This window comes from Otolemur garnettii, unplaced genomic scaffold (genome assembly GCF_000181295.1).
Source record: "Otolemur garnettii isolate 467f Iridium unplaced genomic scaffold, OtoGar3 scaffold00023, whole genome shotgun sequence".
NCBI classification, from domain to species: domain Eukaryota; kingdom Metazoa; phylum Chordata; class Mammalia; order Primates; family Galagidae; genus Otolemur; species Otolemur garnettii.
Window position 1 is genome coordinate 3,837,876 of NW_003852418.1, and position 21,260 is coordinate 3,859,135.

At 46.4% G+C, this 21,260-nt stretch overlaps 2 protein-coding genes across 7 annotated transcripts in view; one reads left to right on the plus strand and one right to left on the minus strand.

Annotated features, from left to right (window-relative positions):
- The window catches only part of PLCG1 (phospholipase C gamma 1), a 36,315-nt gene extending 31,847 nt beyond the window's left edge, over positions 1 to 4,468 (plus strand). The window contains exons 25-32 of one of the 3 annotated variants that reach the window (XM_012803932.2): positions 470 to 566; positions 717 to 941; positions 1,040 to 1,188; positions 2,208 to 2,322; positions 2,428 to 2,589; positions 2,695 to 2,783; positions 2,896 to 3,080; positions 3,241 to 4,463. In XM_012803932.2, coding sequence (XP_012659386.1) covers positions 470 to 566; positions 717 to 941; positions 1,040 to 1,188; positions 2,208 to 2,322; positions 2,428 to 2,589; positions 2,695 to 2,783; positions 2,896 to 3,080; positions 3,241 to 3,283 — 1,065 coding nt within the window. In that variant the 3' untranslated portion in view covers positions 3,284 to 4,463. Of the gene's footprint in view, positions 1 to 469; positions 567 to 716; positions 942 to 1,039; positions 1,189 to 2,207; positions 2,590 to 2,694; positions 2,784 to 2,892; positions 3,081 to 3,240 lie in introns of all 3 variants that reach the window. The other 2 variants (XM_003787596.3, XM_023511958.1) reach the window with 2 other exon arrangements.
- Positions 4,469 to 6,384: 1,916 nt separating this feature from the next.
- ZHX3 (zinc fingers and homeoboxes 3) overlaps positions 6,385 to 21,260 on the minus strand; it is a 127,564-nt gene continuing 112,688 nt past the window's right edge. For 3 of the 4 annotated variants that reach the window (XM_023511907.1, XM_023511908.1, XM_003787597.3), the window contains one exon: positions 12,335 to 12,632. In XM_023511907.1, the coding sequence (XP_023367675.1) occupies positions 12,622 to 12,632 (11 nt within the window). In that variant the 3' untranslated portion in view covers positions 12,335 to 12,621. Of the gene's footprint in view, positions 12,633 to 21,260 lie in introns of all 4 variants that reach the window. The other variant, XM_023511906.1, reaches the window with a different exon arrangement.

Consider the following 21,260-nt stretch of genomic DNA (forward strand, 5'->3'; position numbering starts at 1 on the left):
GTGAAGTAAGGGGACCTCCCGGAGCAAGAGGACAGGAAGGCAGGCCCTGGAGAGGGCCTCTGTGGCTGAGATTTGATAAGGAGAGTAGGTAGTGGTGTTAGAGTGGGGGGCCTGAGGCAGTGAGGGTGTTCATTAAGATGGAGACTAATCCAGGGGGCCCTATCCCCACGCAGTCACAAGTAACCCAGTTTTCCCAGGGATGAGGCTGGGTAATGAATGATCCCTGAGAGGTCACTGGGGACATGGATGGTGATAATTCTGCCCCCAAGAGGGTTGGAGAGCAATAGAGGAGAGGAAGGATTCTGGGACGAGGACACAGCCCTGGTTCACTGTCTAGTGGGATCTGCAAGGTGTAGGGGAGGAGGCAGGGCCCAGGTACCTGCAGTGTGAGTGTGCCGCACCTGGTAGGGGCTGCTTCTCTGGGGCAGGGCTCTAGACTGGAGTTACAGGGCCTTGTGTGTTTCACCAGCTCACCGAAGGGAAGATGATGGAACGGAGGAAGAAGATCGCCCTGGAGCTCTCTGAGCTTGTTGTCTACTGCCGGCCTGTTCCCTTCGATGAAGAGAGTAAGGGCCAGGGCCCAGGTGGGATGTGCATGTGCCTTGGGGCCCTGGTGGAGCAGGCACCCTCCATGGTGGGTGCAAAAGGAGTATTTCGTCTCCTCTAGTCCTGCCTGAGTGGGCAGGCTCTGTAAGTATTCTCCTTGTCTGGCCCAGAGATTGGCACAGAACGTGCCTGCTATCGGGACATGTCATCCTTTCCGGAAACCAAGGCTGAGAAATATGTGAACAAGGCCAAAGGCAAGAAGTTCCTCCAGTACAATCGGCTGCAGCTCTCCCGCATCTACCCCAAGGGCCAGCGGCTGGACTCCTCCAATTACGACCCCTTGCCCATGTGGATCTGTGGCAGTCAGCTTGTGGCCCTCAACTTCCAGACCCCAGGTAAGGGAGTCCCCTGTGGGGCAGGCAGGGCAGGGCAGGGCAGGGACAGGGCTCTGTGGGGCATTCGGGCTAGAATGAAGCATAACCTGGCTTTTCAGACAAGCCTATGCAGATGAACCAGGCCCTCTTCATGGCCGGCAGGCACTGTGGCTATGTGCTGCAGCCAAGCACCATGCGGGACGAGGCCTTCGACCCTTTTGACAAGAGCAGCCTCCGCGGGCTGGAGCCGTGTGCCATCTGTATCGAGGTAGGCAGTGTTCACCTGGCTTTTGGGGTGGGAAAGGGACTGCTCTCTGGGCTATGTTTATGCTGAAGAAAGTCAGGAGTCAGGGCTGGGAAGCTGGCTAGTGGGAGAAAGCAGGACCTCTGTGTCTTGTATGGGGAGGGCCACTGGAGCTGGGCTGTTTCTGAGATCGAGGAAGATGTAACTGAAGATGTAACTGTTCTCTGAGGTTGAAAGGCAGCTGCAGGCCCCCACTATGAGCCTGGGATCCAGGTGGCATAAGGTAGAGGCAGCTGGGCAAACAGCAGCCAGTTCTTGGTGCAAAGGGTTTGGGCTATCCAGTAAGGCCATGCTGTGGGTAGCCAGTGCCTGGCAGGAATAGGCTGGTTGGGGTAGCAGAAGACAGGAAGCTAGGGACCAGTCTGCAGGAACCAACTAGAACTAGACTTAAGTGAGAGTAACCACCAGTTCCATACCTTTTCAAGGCCCCCAGAGCAGCGTCACTCACTGGGAAACATCCTTGAGCATCCCTGGCATGCCCCTGGTAAAAAGCTGTGACCAAGGCCGGCTTGGTGCTGTGGGGATTGGGGCAGGTGGGGGTCAGGATAGGCAGGTAGGGCCTGAGCAGTATCTTAGAGGAGGAGTGAGACACCACGAAGTGCACCGTGCACATCCAGGACATGTGCAGAGCCTGGGGCTTCCATCTCCCAAGAAGAGTGTTTTATTTTTCTTCTTAAGGGGAAGTAATTTAAGGGATTTCCATGTTTCCATGTTAAAACAGACATGGGTCGAATGTGAAATGGATTGCAAACCCCATGAAAATTTTGGCTAAAGCTAAAATTTCTTCTCATGAACTTCTATGGACAGTTGCTGCTCTAGGCCTTCTAGGGCCCTGCTGCAGTAAGGGACTTTATAGGCAGTGTCCTTGAGGCCCAGTAGAGGGTGCACTGCCTCCATGTCACAGGTGCTTCCTGAGTCTTGCAGTGGGGGACTGGGAAGGAACAGGAAAGACAGTCCCAGGCCCATCTTTGCCTGCCTCACAGGTGCTGGGGGCCCGGCATCTGCCAAAGAATGGCCGAGGCATAGTGTGTCCTTTTGTGGAGATTGAGGTGGCTGGAGCTGAGTATGACAACGCTAAGCAGAAGACAGAATTTGTAGGTGAGTCCACCTTCTTGGTCGTCTTCCCAGGGACAGTGAGAGCCCCTGCCCTCAGCTGCCCGATCCTCTCCCAGGGTGGCCTGAAGCCTTCTCATACTTTTGCAGTGGACAATGGACTTAACCCCATGTGGCCGGCCAAGCCTTTCCACTTCCAGATCAGTAATCCTGAATTTGCCTTCCTGCGCTTTGTGGTGTATGAGGAAGACATGTTCAGTGACCAGAACTTCCTGGCTCAGGCTACTTTCCCAGTAAAAGGCCTGAAGACAGGTGAGGACCCTTCAGATACAGCCCCCATGATCTTCCTGCCAGAATCAGGCTGCGCCCCTTGCTTAGCTCCCTGCTGTACTGAGAGCCAGGCATTCCTCCTCTTAGGATACAGAGCGGTGCCTTTGAAGAACAACTACAGCGAGGACTTGGAGTTGGCCTCCCTGCTTATCAAGATCGACATTTTCCCTGCCAAGGTAACTGTAGCACGGGTGGGCTGGCCTGGGGTGCAGAGAAAGCCAGGTAGCAGCTTCCTGAGGTGCGGGAAGTCATTGCCCTCTTGTGCATCTGCCCTTGTTGTTAAAGCAGGAAAACGGTGACCTCAGTCCCTTTGGTGGTACGTCCCTGCGAGAGAGGGGCTCAGATGCCTCTGGCCAGCTGTTTCATGGCCGGGCCCGGGAAGGCTCCTTTGAAGCCCGCTACCAGCAGCCATTTGAGGACTTCCGTATCTCCCAGGAGCATCTCGCAGACCATTTTGACAGTCGGGAACGAAGGTGAGGGTGATGGAGGGATGCCGGAGCCAGGGAGACAATGGCTAGGGCCTACTTAACTATCTTTCTCCTGGGTAGAAAAGTTATAATTGTCAGGCTTTGGGCTGTTCCATCAGCCTGCAAGTCCCAGCTACCAGTAAGGACACTCTTCCCTTCTGTCCAGGGCCCCAAGAAGGACTCGGGTCAATGGAGATAACCGCCTCTAGGGCCCCAGCCTTGCTGGAGAGGAGCAGGTGCTATGCGCCTCGTGGAATGCTGTGAACTGGGTTCTTCGGAAGCAGCCTGCTCTGGCAGCCTTCCTGGTCTTACAGCCTGGAGCCTGGATTCCCAGCAGCGAATGCTGGACAGAAACCAAGCCATGAATGAGACATATCACCGTTTGGGGACCCCATGCCCCAGCTCTGGGTGAAGGCAAAAACTGTACTGTGTCTCGCATTAAGCACACACTCTGGCCCTGACTTTGGAGATGGATCCTTCGGTCTTGGGCCAGGACCACGTTTGAAGCCCCTTGGAGAGAGAGGATGGCCTCTGTGGCATAGGAGGCGCTAAGGAGCCACTGACATTCCTGAGAGTAGAGGGGAAGGTGGAGCCTTGCTGGGCCAGGGAAACAAAGTTTACATTGTCCTGTAGCTTTAAAACCGCAGGGTGAGAGGGCTCAGGCCCCTGCAGTTTGGCCCTGGAGCTGGGGTAGAGGAGTGCAGGGCCTGTGTGGAGAAGGGCTCTGCCCTGCCAAGGAGGAGGACACAGCACAAGGGCACATTGCCCACAGCTGGGAACATTACCCAGCCTGGAAGATACAGGGGATCATGTTAAAAATAGCAGTATTATTTTTCTTCTCAATGGTATTGTAACTAAGTTATTTACTCCTCCCGCTCGCTCTTCACCCTTGTAGGGGAAGCCTCAGAGTAGAGCCTCTGAGAGCGAGGCAGGGGCTACCAGCCTGTGGGGAGGGCTCTATGGGGGATGTTAGGGCACCCTCAGGAATGAGGGAGGGAAGGGAAGAGAAGAAACAGCAGAGCCCATTCTGGTGAGGTTTCTTGTTTTCTGTTTTTAAGGCAGAGACTCAGTGTACTTTCCCGTAGGAATGAAAAAGGGATTAAGGAGTTGCCTGCCTTGCGGGTAGGTGGGGGAAAGGCAGGCAGGTGCTGAATGAAGCTTCTGTCTGGTCTAAAAAGATCCGAGGAAGGAGGCAGGACGGTTGGGAAGGCAGTCCCCACCTCTGAGGAGAGAGGCTGGGGTGCAGGCCTGTGGGCTCAAAGGTGCCTCATAGCATAGCCAGCATTCAGCACACGCAAACCCATTGCCCACACTTGGGCTCAGGGTTGGCCATTTGCTAGTTCTGCTGCCCTCTTAAGATCTGACTGCCAAATAAATCATCCTCATGTCCTTTTTCCTTTTAATTTGTATGCTTTGGGGGGACTCAGGAAAGCCTGTTGTGGGGAGATAATTGCCTGGTAATGATTGTGCTGCAGTAGAAGCAGGTGGGGATTTCTGGAAACCTCTCATGTCAAGCAGATCTTCCCTCTGGACTAACAGGCTAGCCACCCTCTCCCCAGTCCTCCAGGGGAATAGCTGAACAGTGCATCTCATCTCTCTGTCAGCAGCTTTGGTGGTGAGCAGGAAGCAATGAGACCCTTCCAGTTCCATGGAAGCCTCTCCTTTCCTGATCAGAGAAGGAAGAGGATCATGCTGGCCCTCCCTTAGGGTCTGTCTGTGCGTCGTGTCATTGGCTTGTTAGTGTTGACCACTTTAATTTTCATCAGTACCTCCATTTACTGAACAAGTGTCCTTCTGGAACATGACCTGGGGGAGCTACAGCTCCACCTTCCCTAAGCAGTTTCACAGGCCAAGGCTTGAGGCTCACTATCTTGGGAAGATTGCTTTTGTCTCTCCCTGCCAATGTTTTGATCTTTCGTCCCTGTGAAAAATGCATCAACCCTCAGTAAAGCAGATTTTAAGGATCAGTTTCATCTCAGATTCCTCTAGACAGAGCTGATAATTGTTGATTGACCCAGAGGCTCAACACAGGCATGTGTTGCTGGGGGAGACCCTTACTTGGGGCTGCATGTCTTGGAATCAGCAGCTGCTTGCTCACCTGGTGCATTGTTGTCTCAGCCCTTGGCAGCAGGTTAGCACCACCTGGGGAGCTGACAATGCCAATACCTGGAGCCCTTGCATAGGTATTGTTTAGAAGCACCCAAGGTCATTTGAATAGTAGGGTTGAGAATCACTGGTTTGGGTAAAGGAAGCCTAAAGAACAAGATCAGGAGAGTGGAGGTCAGGGGTATTAGGGCACAAGCAGAGAAGCAGTCTGGCTCCTCCATAGTTCCACATTCCCCTGTGGTCACCAGTGGGACCTGCTCTTGGCTGACTGGTTGGCTGCCTGGGGCTAGAAGCTCACTTCTCTTTCAACTTGAGCCCATCATCTCACCATCATCAATTCTGTAGAGGGAAAAAAGTACCAGGTTATCCTACCAAACTATAATAGGACTATGTGGTCAAAGTAAAAGTCACGCCTTCCATATTTTAATAAATCAAGCCCTATCTCATCCTGGGACTCCTCTCCCTGGGTCCACCGCCTAATCATATCCAGGGGACCAATGCCCAGGGGTAATCTGGGCATTCTGTTCCCTACCTGGAGGCCACTCTGCTGCCCTAGGGAAGCTCACAGCAGCCCCCTGCTGGCCACTACTACCCTCTCCACACATCATGTGTCCCAACTGAGCCAGTGCCTGAGGCCACCACTGTGGGCTTCTGCTGCTCTTCAGACTCCTCATCACATAGCTGCTTTCCTGAGACCTAAGCTGGCTTCTGAAAAGGCCCTGGTGTCCCCAATCACTACCCCAAGACCACTGCCACGTCTTAGTATGGCTCCACCCTGGGTGCTTTTATTTCAGGGATCCCCTTTTCATTCTGCCATAGGCCCTTAGGGCCATTCCAACAAAATTCATTTGCTTCTGATCTCTTTGGGTCCCTGGTGCATGTTTGCTAACCCCTCACCCAGTGACCTCAGCTTGTCACTGTACTTGCGGGGGGGTGGGGGGGGTGCTAGTGTCCTTTCACCAGGTATCTGATTATACCAAGTTTGACTCAGTTTCCCTTTCTTTAGCATAATTAATAAAATGTCACAGTTCTTTGATGGAGAAGCCATTCCAGTGAATTCAGCAGTGCAGGAAAAGGTGGGTTGGAACTTCTCAGTGAGCTGAGCGGAACTGCCTCACTTACTGGAGTTTTACGGTACACCAGCAAATGTGAAATGTTTGAAGTCTTTGTGACTTCCCCACAAAATAAGTCAGCAGATGTGAAGTGTTATTTACAGTTTTATTTAGGAACAACCAAAAGGTTTGAAGTACCATTGAGTCCCATTTCAAACCAGACAAGCAATTTGTCCCTGTTCCCCTCCCCTTATCCTCCTATGTGGATAAACCTCACTTATCCAAATCCACGAGATACAAAATGTAAGAAATGTGCAATTTGCATTAGAGATAGCAGCATCCCCACAGGGGACCTTGTGAGGCCTGGAGACTCAGCCCAGAGAAGGCAACTAGGCTCCCTCTACCTCAGCACCACCACAGTCCAAACCAAAGTCAATGTTTTTGTGTTAAAAAAACATTTACCCAGAGCAAAGAATTCCCCTTCTACCCAGGCCTATGTGACAGAATATGCCATTTTCTTGGTTTGGTCTCTCCTGCACGGCCCAGCAGGAGACAGGATCCTTTTGTACAGTTTGGCTAAAGTGTCAGTTTGCTTCCAGTGACAGGGCAGTTGCCTTTTAGCACCAAGATGATCACTCCTTCCGCTGGCTCTAGAGCTGGGGAGCACACTACCAGCACCCACCAGCGGCTACTTCCCAGCTTCACTTCCCACCAGTCCAGCTACAGGGAACAAAGGGGTCTGCACTGAAGACCAGAATACAAATGGACGCAGGAAAGCAGACGGGGGGGCCCTCGGCAGATCTGTAGGCCTTTGGCAACCTCCCTGACTTCCACAAAGGCCGTGCTCAGTGAAACTCTCAATGAACAATGGCCAGCAGGGGACAGGGGAAGGTTGGCATGTTTTCTCTTTAATAACAATTATGGCACAGTCTGACCCCCTGACCCAGCTGAACAAAGCAACTGCTCAGAAGTGTGGTGGAACTTGCCGCACGGGGGCAACCATTTCCCCCAGCCCTGGCCCAGTTTTGTGGCAAGCAGCCTGATGATCACTCTGGGGGAAGGGGAGGAGTGGGCACCAGCTCTCCAGGCTCCAGCCAACAGTCTCACATGGAGCTCTACCCTATTTCAAGCAAAGTGCAAGAACGGGAGCTGTATTGACAATGAACCACGAACGGGTGACAAGGTCTCTCCCTTAAACACAGATTACAGGACACAGGTGCCACGTACGTGGTGAGTGCTCCCCTCAGCATTTCTACTTGGGTGTGACTCTTGGAAAGAGCAAACAACACAGTGACTGAACATCCTTTATCTTGGACATTTCACCTTCAACTCCAGTCACACTGAGTAATTTTAAATCATTCATCATGGAAAGGAAGGAGTTTAAAAAGCATTAGACAAGAAATGCTGTTACCACATACAGGTGCCTGGACACAGGTTCCCCAAGCTGGTCTCCTGAAGGAAGAGGCATGTTAATAATGGCAGGTGAACACTGATTGCCCTCAGGTGCCCTGGAGCTCACCACCTACATGAGTGGACAGTGGGGAAGACAGGCGGCCACAAGAGGAGATGCCCTGCTCACCGTGCTCCCTCGGCTCTGCCTCACTGGAGCAGCCCCAGGTTCTGAAGGCTGCAGGGCCAGCAACAGCAAAGCAGTAGCTATACATTCTTTGTGAATCCTCGCTGTTGTGCAAATTACAAGATGGGATTTTTTTTTTTTTAAATCAAGGAAGGGGTGCTTGCCTGTCCTTGTTCATATGGTAACCATAGTCTGCTTAGTCTCATCCCAAGCTTCTGGGTTTCTTCCCCTGCTATAGACATCAGTGCAGGTAGAATGGATGATTCCTGCTGTATCCAGCCAGGGCTAAGAGGAAACTCTTCACTATCCCATCTCCAGGCTGGTATAGAGGTCAGATTCATGGGCAGTCCCAGGATGGCAGGCTAGTGTTGATGGGAGAGCTCTGTGTATACTCCTGTCACATCACAGCCAAGTCCAACTGATGCTGCCTCAGTTCAGAGAGGGCTTGAGTTAGCTACCCTGACACACGCTACCCTTCCCAGCGTGGCCTGGCATGTTCCAGCAGAAACTTGTTGGTTCGATTTGCACTTAAAGCTGGGCTGGGCCACAAGCCAAGCAGCCCCTTGACTGACACTTCATCTAGTCACTTGACCAAAACGAGAACTGTTGGTCACTTTGCTGATAAGGTCTCCTCAGCCACATCAGCCCTGGCTATGCACACCCCAACCCTGGCCTTGTCTCATTTAAATGGCCAGAGGAGCCGCATGGTGGCTACCACAGACTGAAGCTCACTTGGGGAGCGATCCAGAGCTCAGGTGCTCCCTGGCCAGCCACGGACTGAGCAGATGCTTGGGAGAGGCTTGTGCTCAGCGACAGAGAGGGCAGGAAGCTGGTCAAGAGACCATGAAGAGGGGGCTCTCCATCTGGAGTGAGCAGGAGCAGGACCAGGCCCTGCAGCGGCCCAACCTGGGCCAGCTACTGCACTCTGGCCTAGAACTCTGGCTGTGTGGACCTTCCTGTGTCTAGAAGATTTTTCTTCTCCAACATACAAGTGAGCCTTGCAAATGAATGTGAGACATGGAGATTTAAACTTAATACTAAAGTACATCTTCTGCAAAAGAGGGGTGAACTGATAAACTCCCCCCAGATAGACTCTGAGCAAGGAAAAAGTTGGGGGACTTTAGGAAAAGGCCAAACTTCAGGTTTGGTTTTAAGATTTTCTCTTTGCCTGGATCTCCTCCCCTGCACAGTGCTTTGATCCAATTGGGCTATGATGTTCAAGTTGACAAAGCTGGTCCAGTCTGAGGATTTGGGTCAATGAAGAAACTAGAAAAATAAGAGGCAACAGGACCCAAGACAGGGACAGCATGAGCATGGAGCTGAGGGAGAGGACGCCCAAAGCATCCAGTAGAAAGGCAACACCCGCCCTCTGTCTCAGGAGGGAACACAGGACCTGTCACTGGGCAGGATAAAACCCACGAGAGCCACATTTCAGCCTGGATAACACAAACTTCCTGGTAAGACAGCCTCCCAAAGTCAGCTGGGGATGAGACCAATAGTAAACATGGGAGCCCACAAGGTACCACCAACACCCTCCTTTTGCTACCAGACAGCAGGATTTGGGGTCCTTGGGTCAAGGTGCTTTGGTCCACCTGAACATCTCGGTCACTCGGCCAAGAGAAAAGAGGTCTAAGGGGTACAGTCTTGGACACAAATACCAAACCCCAAGTGCTAGCAGCCCATCCAAGTAGGGCATTCTTTTTCAGGAAGCCAAAAAAATACTCTTCTCAAATCAAAAAGCTCCTCTAAAGCCAAAAATGAAAACAAGTAATCAGCATATGCAAAGTATATGCATCAAAAGTTCAAATGTCCTTTATCAGAATGGTGGTCTGGTTTCACCTGTGAGAACTGGATCTATAACCCCATGTATAAAACATAACAGCTACAAGTCATAGGCAACAAGAAATGCTGAAAGGATTTTACTATCTCTGATGAGTCCAAGTGTGTACAGAAAAGAGAGATTAGTCACCTTATAAAACAGGCTTTTTCTTGAGGAGAGACCAACCCCGCCCCACCTCTCAGCTCCGCAGCCCATAGAACCCTTCAGCAGAAGGCGACAGACAGCACAGAGCTCACCTCAGCAGTGTGCAAAACCACAGCCGTCTGGCCTTCCACAGGGCTGCATGACTGGCTGCTGCCATCCCATGTCCCACTGCCTCGTGTGGACGTGTCTCTGCTCCACTGGCTCTGTTCAGGGTTTTGTCCCCAAAGCCTTGGGTACCTGCTACAATGTCCCTTTAAGCACCAGCCTGATGACAGCCTCCCTCAGCATCACCTTTGATCGTTTTATTCTTTCACGCATGAGGTGCAGACCACACTGACTCATTCCCTTCCAAGAACACAGGAAGGGAAGGGTCTGTCCAGTTGCTGGGCTCTCACTTGGGCAGTCTTGTGTAGCCCTGGCTATTGGGCAGGGCCAACACTTGGGGAAAAACGTGCCAAGGCAGGCAGCACTGTAACTCTTCCACCTAAAAGATGAGCTGGTGCCCAAGGCTGGGTTGTTTTCTGTGTCCTGTATAAACTTGTCCACCAAGCAACATACTCTGCTTCACTGTTTGGTTTCTAAATTAAAAGTGAATACAAATAAAATAACCAAGAAAAGCCTCTCCACAGACACAGCCCTTCCACCAGTGCATGCAGGGCTCTAGAGGTGATGCTGGCAGGATCTGGAGGTGAGGCACTGGACAGTTTCTCTTGACTCCTGGAGAGGGCTTCATGCTGGGCTGCCTAGCCACCTAGAGCGCTGGCATTCCCTCCAACACAGGCCACTTCACGACACCCAGGTGCCACCAAGTTCCTCATGTACACGTCAGGTGTATGTTTTACAAGTATCAAATGCATCTTTGTACTGTATATGTGTATGTATAAATTAACCTGCATGTACTCAAACACGAAAGGAGAAATTCCAGGTGTCTGTTCTCTGAAGGAAAGCAATCACTCACCATTCTTGGCCATTCCTCAAAGGCTTTTAGGACTAAGTAGCTTCACTCCCAAAATGCAAAGGATACAAAAATAGGCGCAAAACTTGCCAGGTACTCACAAGTCCCCTGGTAGAGACAAATAAGAGGTGGTCCCTTTGGGGGACAAGAAGGACAGAAGACAACACTTCAGAATAACAATGGTTCAGGCCTTTTGGTTTCCAAAGAAAGCCCTTTCCTGGAAGGCAGGAGGTACTACCACCATGCCCATCCTCAGAACCAAGCCAGCAGGGCCTGCCTCCCTAGGTGGGATGGGGGAGGAAGACAGCGCCTAAACCATCAGCAGTGTTTCCTGCCCAAAGCTGCTGCCGTATCTTGGGGCTCACCAAGTGCTTCCACCCAGCCCAGCCCCAGGGGGAGTGTGCCCACCAGGCCCTGAGGCCTATGGCTTGGCACTTTGGGAAGCAGGTGGTTTCTAAGAGGTGACGGGGGCTACAGGTGACAGGTCTACAGCCACTCCCTGTACTCACTGCTCTTAGGGAAATCAGGGATTTACCATTTAGTAAAGCTCTGCAAGCAAGTTTTCTAATTTTTTGAGGCAAGTTTTCCTGATTTTCTCAATTCAAAAAAGGAAATGAGGGTGAGGGTAAAGTAGATAGAGTTCTTATTTCCAAGTTTGGGATATAAAGCTTTAGAAACATCCTAACCAGGACCTGTCCAGTGATGTTCAGCACCTGCAGGTGTGTACCCAGCATGCCAGCCAGGCCCCGGGCATGAGGGCTAGGACCCCCATATATATGTCCTTGTACTGAAGACTACCCCAGCTCTGATAATTCCAGAAAGCCCTGGAATCCTTTCTGCCCTTACTCTTAATACTGGGCCAAGGGTTCTTCCTTCCCAAACCACAGGAGGCTCTGAAGTGAGTGCAGACAAAGGGCCAAAGTGCCAACCTCGGTGGCCAGAGCTACAGATTGTGACTGTACACTCCCACCACTTCCATCTCCATCCCTACTCCCATTGCTTTTTTCCATTTTCCTCTCTAAATGTGTCTAGAATAAAAAATTTTTAAAAGGCAGGCACATAGGTCATTAGGCTTAGCAACAAATATTTCTTTAGTTGATCTAATAACTAAAAACTTATGGTCCATGATTCCAATGTTCATGATAAAGCAGAGTTATGCTAATGACTACAGAAAGTGGTAAATATCCAACACAAATCACTTAGCCGGTCTGTTTTTTGAACTGAGGTTAACAGTGGGTTTTGCACTGAAGTCCACAAGGCAAGGCAAGCCTGGCATGTAACATGGCTGGTCACAGCTCAATGCAGCAGAATCTCTTCAAAGGTATTGCTTCTTTTAGGAATGCAAAGGGGACACCCAGTGGGGAGGTTCCAGATGCAGTTCTGAGTGTGCCTGCCCAACTGTGGAAGGTGAGGGCACCTGTGACCCAGCAATCCCCAGAGAACAGACACAGGCATGTTCAGAGATGATGTGAAGGGTCATGTGCTGCTTTGCTAACCAAAGTTTTTATGTAAAGAAAGTGTTTATAATCTGATGTTTTATTTAACATATATAGGCAGCTGTATATGTTAAACACTTGATTCTGTGTCTATGAATATGAAATCTGAACTATTTAATCCACTAGAAGGCAAAGGGAAGGTCCCACGCTGTGGAGGAAGAACTGGCGAGAACCCTGTTCCCGCTGTTGGCGGTGGGCAGGCGAGGGCGGCGGCAGCAGTGGCGGGCTCTGGGCTGTCTTCAAGGCCTCCAGAAGCGCTCTCGGATGCCCAGCGGCCGCGCACGGGAACGGCATGTGGCAGCAGACAGTCAGGGTGGCCCTTCCACAGGGCAGGCGGCATCCCAGACAGGCCAGTCCTTCACAGTAATCGGATCAAATTCAGTCTGTTTCTGAGGAGAAAACACATGCCTGTCAAAACCCCCGGGGAGCTTGGTCCTTCATATTCCAGGGCGGCATCACTGGCTTTGAGGACCTTATAATTCCATGAGCAGCCACTCCCCCTCTTTCCAGCCTGAGGGAGTGTGGGGACAGGATACTGGCTCAAGCTGGCAAGGCATCAAGACTCTCCCAGGGCCCTTGCAAATCCCAGGTCTAGCAGTTGGAGTGGCAGTGGTGGCCTCTCCAGGCCATTAATCCTCACTCCCAAGCTGCTGCCACCTCTGAGTCCCGTCCTACAAAGCTCCATCCGGCCCTCTCCCTCTTGGCCCTGGGGAACACAAGGTACTAATATAATAGTAGCCAGCTTCAGTTTCCAGTATGTGTTCTACAGGTGTCTTTACTCCATTTGTGACTTGCAACCCTAGAGCTGCATTGCTGGTCAGAAGTTCATTACCCGTGCCACATGCAGAGACAGATGACCCTTACCTCGCTGCTGGTTGAGAAAGCTGGGAGAAACCAGGTCTAGACACCTATGCCCATAGATACCTGCCCCACATAGAAGAGGCAGATGCCCCCCCACCACTCCTTCTCCAACAGTTCACTTGGTGTTGGATTTAGTAGCTGAGGGGAGTCAATGCTTGTGACTCAAACCTACTCATCACATCTCCATGTTGGCTTTTTTTTTTTTTTTGCAGTTTTTGGCCACCTCCAGCATATGGGGCTGGTGCCCTACTTCTTGAGCCACAGGCATGTTGGCTTTTTAAAACTATTATGATAAAAGGTACATAACATAAAAATTTACCATTATAACTTTTTTGAGTGTACAATCCAGCAGCATTAAGTAAATTCATAATGTTATGAAGTCATCAGCCTATTGCCAGAATTTATCTATCATCCTAAACAGAAATTCCATATCCAGTAACTCCTCATTTCTCCCTCCCCCAGGCCCTGATAACCTCTATTCTACCTTCTCTCTCTGTGAATCTGCCTATACTAGATGCCTCGAATAAGCAGAGTCATACAATATTTATCTGTGTCTGGCTTATTTCACTAAAAATAGTATCTTCAAGGTCCATTCATGTTGTAGAATGTATCTGTGTTTTATTCCTTTTTAAGGCAGAATAATATCCCAACGTGTATCTACATATATACCACGTTTTGTTTATCTACTAATCTGTTCATAAGTACTTGGGCTTTTGGGCACTGTGAGTAATGCGTCTATGAACACTGGCGTACAAGTATCTGTTTGAGTCTCTGTTTTTAATCCTTCTTTTTAATCCTTCTGTTTTTAATCCTTTGAACACCCCTTTAAGTGTGAAGTGGTATCTCACTGGGGCTTTAATTTGCATTTACCTGATGACTAATGATGGTCATCATCTTTTCATGTGCTTATTGTCCATTTATATATTTTTTTAGAGAAAGGTCTATTTAAATCATTTGCCCACTTTGGAATTAGTTTTGTTGTTGATTTGTAGGAGTTCTGTGTATATTCTGAAAAGTAAATCCCTCCTCAAATATATTATTTTCAGATATTTTCTCCCATTCTGTGAGTTGTGTTTTCATTTTCTTTATAGAGTCCTTTCATGCAAAAATTGATGTAGTCCAATTTATTTTTTGTTTTTTATTCTTTATGCTTTAAGTTTCACACTTAAGAAATCATTGTTTAATCCACGGTCTAGAAAGTGTTCATCTGTATTTTCTTCCAGCCAAGTACTAACCCAGCCCAGCCCCACTTAACTCCCAAGACCAGATGAGATTGGGTGTGTTCTGGGTAGTATGGCCATAGACAGTGTCTTTTCTTCTAAGCATTTTATTTAGCTCTTTCAATTAGGCCTTTGATCCATTTTGAGTAAATTTCTGTATGTGGTATAAGGTATGGCTCCAACTTCATTCTTTTACATGTAGATATCCCGTTTCCCAAGCACCTGTTGAAAAGACTCTCTTTTTCCCCATTGTCTCTGTACCCCTTCTCAAAAATCAGTGTACCATTACTTGGTGATATCTGAGCTCTTTATTCTAGTCTATTGGCCTATTGGTCTCTCCTTATGTCTGTACCACACTGTTTTGATTATTGTAGCTTTATAGCAAAATTTGAAATCAGGAATTTATTCCTTCAACTTTATTCTTTCTCAGTTTGTTTTCATTCTTTGGGGTCCCTTGAGATTCCATATAAATTTTAGGATGGATTTTTCAGTTTCTGTAAACATGTCATTTTGCCTTTGATAGGTTTAACATTAAATCTGTATATTGTTTTGGGCAATATTGTTATTTTAATAACACTAATTCATGAATATTGGCTATTTTTCCATTTATTTAGGTCATTTTTAATTTTTTTGAGCAATGTTTTATAGTTTACCTCATTGGTTAAATTTGTTCCTAAGCATTTATTCTTTTTGATGCTATTGTACAAAGAATTGTTTTTTAAATTTCCTTTTCAGTGTATATAAATACAACTGAATTTTTTTTTTTTAAGAGACAAGAGTCTCACTATGTTACCAGGCTGGACGCCTTAAACTCCTGGCTTCAAGCTATACTCCTGCCTCAGCCTCCTGAGTAGATGGGACTACAGCCACGTGCCACCACACATACCTAACTACAACTGATTTTTGGGCGTTGATTATTTTATAGAGTCCTTTGCAACTTTGCCAAAATTTATTTATTAGCTCTTACATTTGTTTTTTGTGGATTCTTTAGTTTTCCATATATAAGATCATGTCATCTATGAACATCTCTTTCCAATTTGGATGCCTTTATTTCTTTTTCTTGCCTAAACACTATGTTGACTAGAAGTAGCCAAAGTGGACATTGTGCATCCTGATTTTGTCCTTGACCTTATGGGAAAAGCTTTCAATTTTTCACCCCTGTTGAGTATGATGCTAGTTGTGGGTTTTCATATGTGGTCTTTATCATGTTGTTTGTCGTATTCCTAGTTTATTATCATGAAAGCATGTTGAATTTTGTCGGATGTTCTTTCTGCTTGTATTAAGATGTTTTGTTCCTTTCATTCTTTTAATGTGGTGTATACACTGATTGATATTCATATATTGGACAATCCTTGAGTTCCAGGAATAAATCCTACCTTTTCATATTAAAATCCTGCTAATACGCTACTGAATTTGGGTTGCTGGTCTTTATATCGATAGGCACAATAGATACTAGTCTGTAGGTTTCTTTTCTTTTAGTGTCCTTGTCTCGCTTTGGTATCAAGGTAACGGTGACCTCATAAGATGAGTTAGGAAGTGTTCCCTCCTTTTCAAATTTTTTGGAGGGGTTTGAGAGAACTGGTATTAATTCTTCCTTAAGCATTTGGAAGAATTCACCAGTGAAGCCATCTGGTCCTAGGCTTTTTTTTGTTGGAAGATTATTGTTTACAGAATCAATCTTCTTACTGGTCATTGATCTATTTTGGTTTTCTATTTCTTATTGAGTTGGTTTTGATAAAGTGTACGTTTCTAGGAATTTGTCTATTTCATCTAGGTTATCCAACTTACTGGTATATAACTGTTAACAGTATTCTCTTATAACCCTTTGTATTTACATAAAATTCATAGTAATATCCCCACTTTTATTTCTGGTTTTAGTAACTTGAGTCTTCTCTCTTGCTTCTTCTCCTGAGTCAATCTAGCTAAAGGCTTGTCATTTTTGTTGATCTTTTCCAAACCAACTTTTGGCTTCATTGATTTTATCTATTATTTTTCTGCTATCTCTGCTCTAACCTTTATCTCTTTCCTTCTGCCAGCTTTGGCTCTAGTTTCCTCTTCCTTTTCTAGTTCCTTAAAATGTACAGTTAGCTTACCTATCTGAGATCTTCTTTTAACATATGCATTTACACTATCTCTGAAGATTTATCTATGAAGGTTGTTTTCACTACACCCCTTAAGTTCTGATATGTTGTATTTTCACTTGTCTCAAGGTATTTTGTAATTTTCCTTATGATTTCTTCTTTGACCCATTAGGTTTTGGGGTATATTGTTTAATTTCCACAGATTTGTCTATTTCTAGTTTTCCTTCTGTTACTGATGTCTACTTTCATTCCATTATAATTGAAAAGGTACCTTAGGCTCAGCGCCTATAGCTCAACCGGCTAAGGCGCCAGCCACGTACACCTAAGGTGGCAGGTTCGAATCCCCAGCCCGGACCCGCCAAACAACAATGACGGCTGCAACCAAAAAATAGCCGGGCGTTGTGGCGGGCGCCTGTGGTCCCAGCTACTTGGGAGGCGGAGGCAGGAGACTCGCTTGAACCCAGGAGTTGGAGGTTGCTGTGAGCTGTAATGCCACGGCACTTTACCCAGGGGGACAGCTTGAGGCTCTGTCAAAAAAAAAAAAAAAAAAGAAAAGGTACCTTATATGTTTTCAACTTTTAGAAATTTACTAAGACTGTTTCATGGCCTAACATATGGTCTATCCTGGAGAATGTGCCATGTGAACTTGAGAAGAATGTTCATTCTGCTGTTGCTGGGTAGTGTTCTGTTTACGTCTCTACTTCTAATTGGTTTGCAGTGCTGTTCAAGTCCTCTATTTCCTTATTGATCTTAGGTTTTTTATGACCATTATTGAAAATGGGATATTAGAATCTCCAAATATTTTTCTCTATTTTTCCCTTGAGTTCTGTCATTCTTTGGTTTCACATATTTTGGGGCTCTGTTAGGTATAAGAACCTTTTACCAATATATAATACCCTTTATCTTTGGTAACCTTTTTCGATTTAAAGTTTATTTTGTCTGATGATAATATAGCCACCCCATTCTTTTCTGGCATTTTCACAGCTCATCATTTTCCACCCTTGTACTTCCAACCTCTTTGTGTCCTTATATCTGAAGTATGTCTCATAGATGCTAGAGATAGATTTATCATAGATAGATAAAGTTATCATAGATAGATAAATCCTGATTTTTTAAAAAACTCTATACAAGTTTAGCTAGTCTTTGTCTGTAATAGGAAAGCTCAATGTTTTTACGTTAATGTGACTGCTGATAAAGAAGGATTTAATTGTGCCATTTAGCTGTTTGGGGCATGTTTTATATGGGTTTGATTCTTCAGTTCCTCTAGTACAGCCTTTTTTGTATTTATCTGATTATTTGGAACACACTATTTTGACTCCTTTCTCTCCTTTTCTATGTATTTCTTCATTATTTTCTGAGTGGTTAACTTGGGGATTATAATTAATATCCTAACCTGATAACAATTCCAGTCTAATCCCAACTTTGTTTCAGTATTATACAAACACTGCTCCGACACATCTTCCTCCCTTTTGTTAGTTTTGTAACTGATGCAGATCACATCTTGCTATGTTGCCTACCTTTTAACATAGATTTGTAATTTTTTAATGAATTGGCCTTTTCAATTATTTAGGAAAAAGAGAAAAGTTATAAACCAAATCAAAAGTACAATAGTACCAGCTTTTATATTTACATATAAGGGGTTTTTTGGCTTATAGCTTCAAGTTACTGTTGTGTATCTTTCATTTCAGCTTGAATGATGCCCTTTAGCATTTCTAGTAGGGAACGTCTACTGGTAACAAACTCCTTTAGCTTTTTTTTGTGTGTGACAGAGTCTCACTTTGTCACCCTTGGTAGAGTGCCACGGTGTCACAGCTCACAGCAACCTCAAACTCTTGGGCTCAAATGATTCTCTTGCCTCAGCCTCCAAAGTAGCTGGGACTACAGGCACTCACCACAATGGTTGGCTATTTTTAGAGATGGGGTCTTGCTTTTGCTCAGCTGGTTTTGAACTCAGTTCAACTGATCCACCCATCTCCGTCTCCCAGAGTGCTAGGATTACAGGTGTGAGGCACTATACTCAGCTCCCTCAGCTTTGTTTATCTGGAAATGTCTTGATTTCTCTTTCATTTTTGAAGAGTAGTCTTGCCAGATATAGAAATCTTGGTTGACAGATTTTTTTTTCTTTCATGACTTTAGACATAGCATCCCCCTGTCTTTGCCTCCATGGTTTCTGATGGGAAATCAGCTGTTAATCATATTGAGGATTCCTTACATGTGATGAGTAGCTTCTCTCTTGCTTTCAAAATCTTCTCTGTCTTTGGGTTTGACAATTTTAATATAACACATGACATGTGGATCTCTTTGAATTTATCCTGCTTGGAGTTCATTGAGCTTCTTGGGTATGTAGATTCATGTTTTTCATCATATTTGAGAAGTTTTCTGCCATTATTTCTTCAAATATTCCATCTGCCCCCTTTCAGTCTTTTCCCAGGATTCCTATAATACATATATCAGTATGCCTGAGGATGTCCTGCAGACTTTGTTCATTTTCCTTCATTCTCTTTTCTTTCTGATCCTTTGGATAATTTTAGTTGTTTTATCTTCAAATTCACTGATCCCTTCTTCTGCCTGCTTGGATCTGTTGTTGAGCCACTCTAGTATGTTTTTCATTTCAGTGATCGTACTTTTTAGCTCTAGAATTTGTTAGGTTCCTCTTTAGAGTTTCTATCTTTATTGATGTTCTCATTTGGTTCATGTATAATTTTCCTGGTTTCCTTAAGTCTTTGTCCATGGTCTCACCTACCTCACTGGACATAGTTAAGACATGTCTTTGACTAATAATCCCACTGGACTTCCTTGAGGAGAGTATCTGCCAACTAGTTTTTCTTCTGTGAATGATTGATATTTTCCTATTTTAAATGTATTTTTTATAGTTTCTTGTTGAGAACTAGAAATTCTGAGTATTATATTATAGTGACTAAAAATCTAATTCTCTCATCCCTCAGGGATTATTGATTTTTGTTTGTTGAGAGCTGGAGCCATCTGTGACTTTTCCAAACTATTTTTACAAAATATGTATTCCTTGTGGTGTAAGGATGTCATTAAAATTTCTGTTATGATGACTCTGTGGTCCACCAGTGACCTAAGGTTTCCTAAAACGTCTGTCTTGCTAAAAGGAGGAAAAGAAAAAAAGAGGATGCTCTCTCTCTCTCTCTCTCTCTCTTTAATTCCTCTTGTGGCTAGGAAGCTGCTTTAGTCCATAGGAGTAGAAACAGTGACTAGCCTCTGTGCTGGCCTTTCAGTGATCAAGTGCAATTATCAGCAATCAAAACACAAAACCCTGACTTTTAGAAGTCAAGGTTATTATTGCCCTGCTGGCACCAACAGGCTGCACCAGAAACCTGGGCTGTAGTTACCACAGTTGCCTGCTACAGGGATGGGGTAAGGGGATGCTGCTCTGTGAAACAAGAAAATTCTTCAAAACTCACAAGCCTCTCCATCTGACTCTCCCCTGGATGTTGGACATGTCCAACTAGACTCCAGAGCTCCAAAATGGTTGCTTCAGGCAATTTTTGCTAGCTCAATAGTTCTTGTGGTGGAGGAACAGATTCCTGGTGCTTCCTCTTCTGCCATCTTCCATGACATCAGTGTGTACAGATTAGCTTTTGTAATAAACTTACTCAAACATCTCTTGTAAGCATGACATTCTGGCCTACTGGTAATCACAAGAAGCATAGAGCTGGGTGCAACACAAGGACACTTAGACCAACTTGGACAAAGCATTCCAGGTAAAAGAGAGAGATAAGCTGCTCTGCACTGAAAGAGTCAACCCAACCATAAGAAACCTTCTTTCTGTCCTGGTGTGACTCTAGAATATGCCACAAGTCATGATGTAAAGCTGTCTGTGAGTGGTGAGGCTCAGAGGAGAGGAGCATTTCTCCCACTCTTGCCCTAATGAGAACATCACCAAAGTTGGCGGAGGCCAGAAGCCAGTTCCTGTGTGCTCATACCCTAACTGCTGACCAGGGTAACTGTAACTCTGGGCTCTGAGGTGTTTGCTTACACTGTGGGTTTTACAGAGCTGGGTTTTTCACGTTAGTATGTGAGTATGAAAAGAAGAGGCTTTGTACAAATGCTAAAGAGCTGCAAAACGTGGCTGTCCTATACCACATAGCTTCTGAAGTGAAAGTTATAAGAAACACCTGTCAGCTCAGCACCTGTAAGCACAGTGGTTACAGTGCCAGCCATATGCGCTGAACATGGCAGGTTCAAGCCCAGCCTGGGCCAGCTAAACAACAATGACAACTGCAACAAGAAAATAGCTGGGCGTTGTGGCAGGTGCCTGCAGTCCCAGTTACTTGGGAGACTAAAGCAAGAGAATCGCTTAAAGCCCAAGAGTTTGAAGTTGCTGTGAGCTGTGATGCCATGGTACTCTACCAAGGGTAACATAATGAGATTCTGTATCAAAAAAATAAATAAATAAATAACACCTGTAACAGTTCGGTAATGTTAATACCTTGGTGATAAGGTGGAAGGGTTTCAGCTCTCCTTAACCTGAGAGCTCACAAGACAAGAGCATCAGTGATTAGCAGTCTTTACACCTGTGGTGCAAGAGCCACGAAATCACTTCTATAATAAGCTGCAGGAGAAGGCAGTTGAAGAGTGCTCATTCTTTCACAGACTTGCTTACTCTGACTCTTTCACTTCTCCTGCCCACAGAACACCTGCACGGCATCTCTCTCTGAAAGACTGCTAAGATGTACTCTTCAAATAAGACCGCTTCTCTCCCTCAAATACTGTCTCTCTCTCTCTCCCTTTTGCTAAAGTGAACAGCCCTCAGGCACCTAAGAGTAATTGTTCCCGAGCAAGATAGCACAGTGATCCATGTCCAGATGTTAGCTAAGCCGGGGCCGGA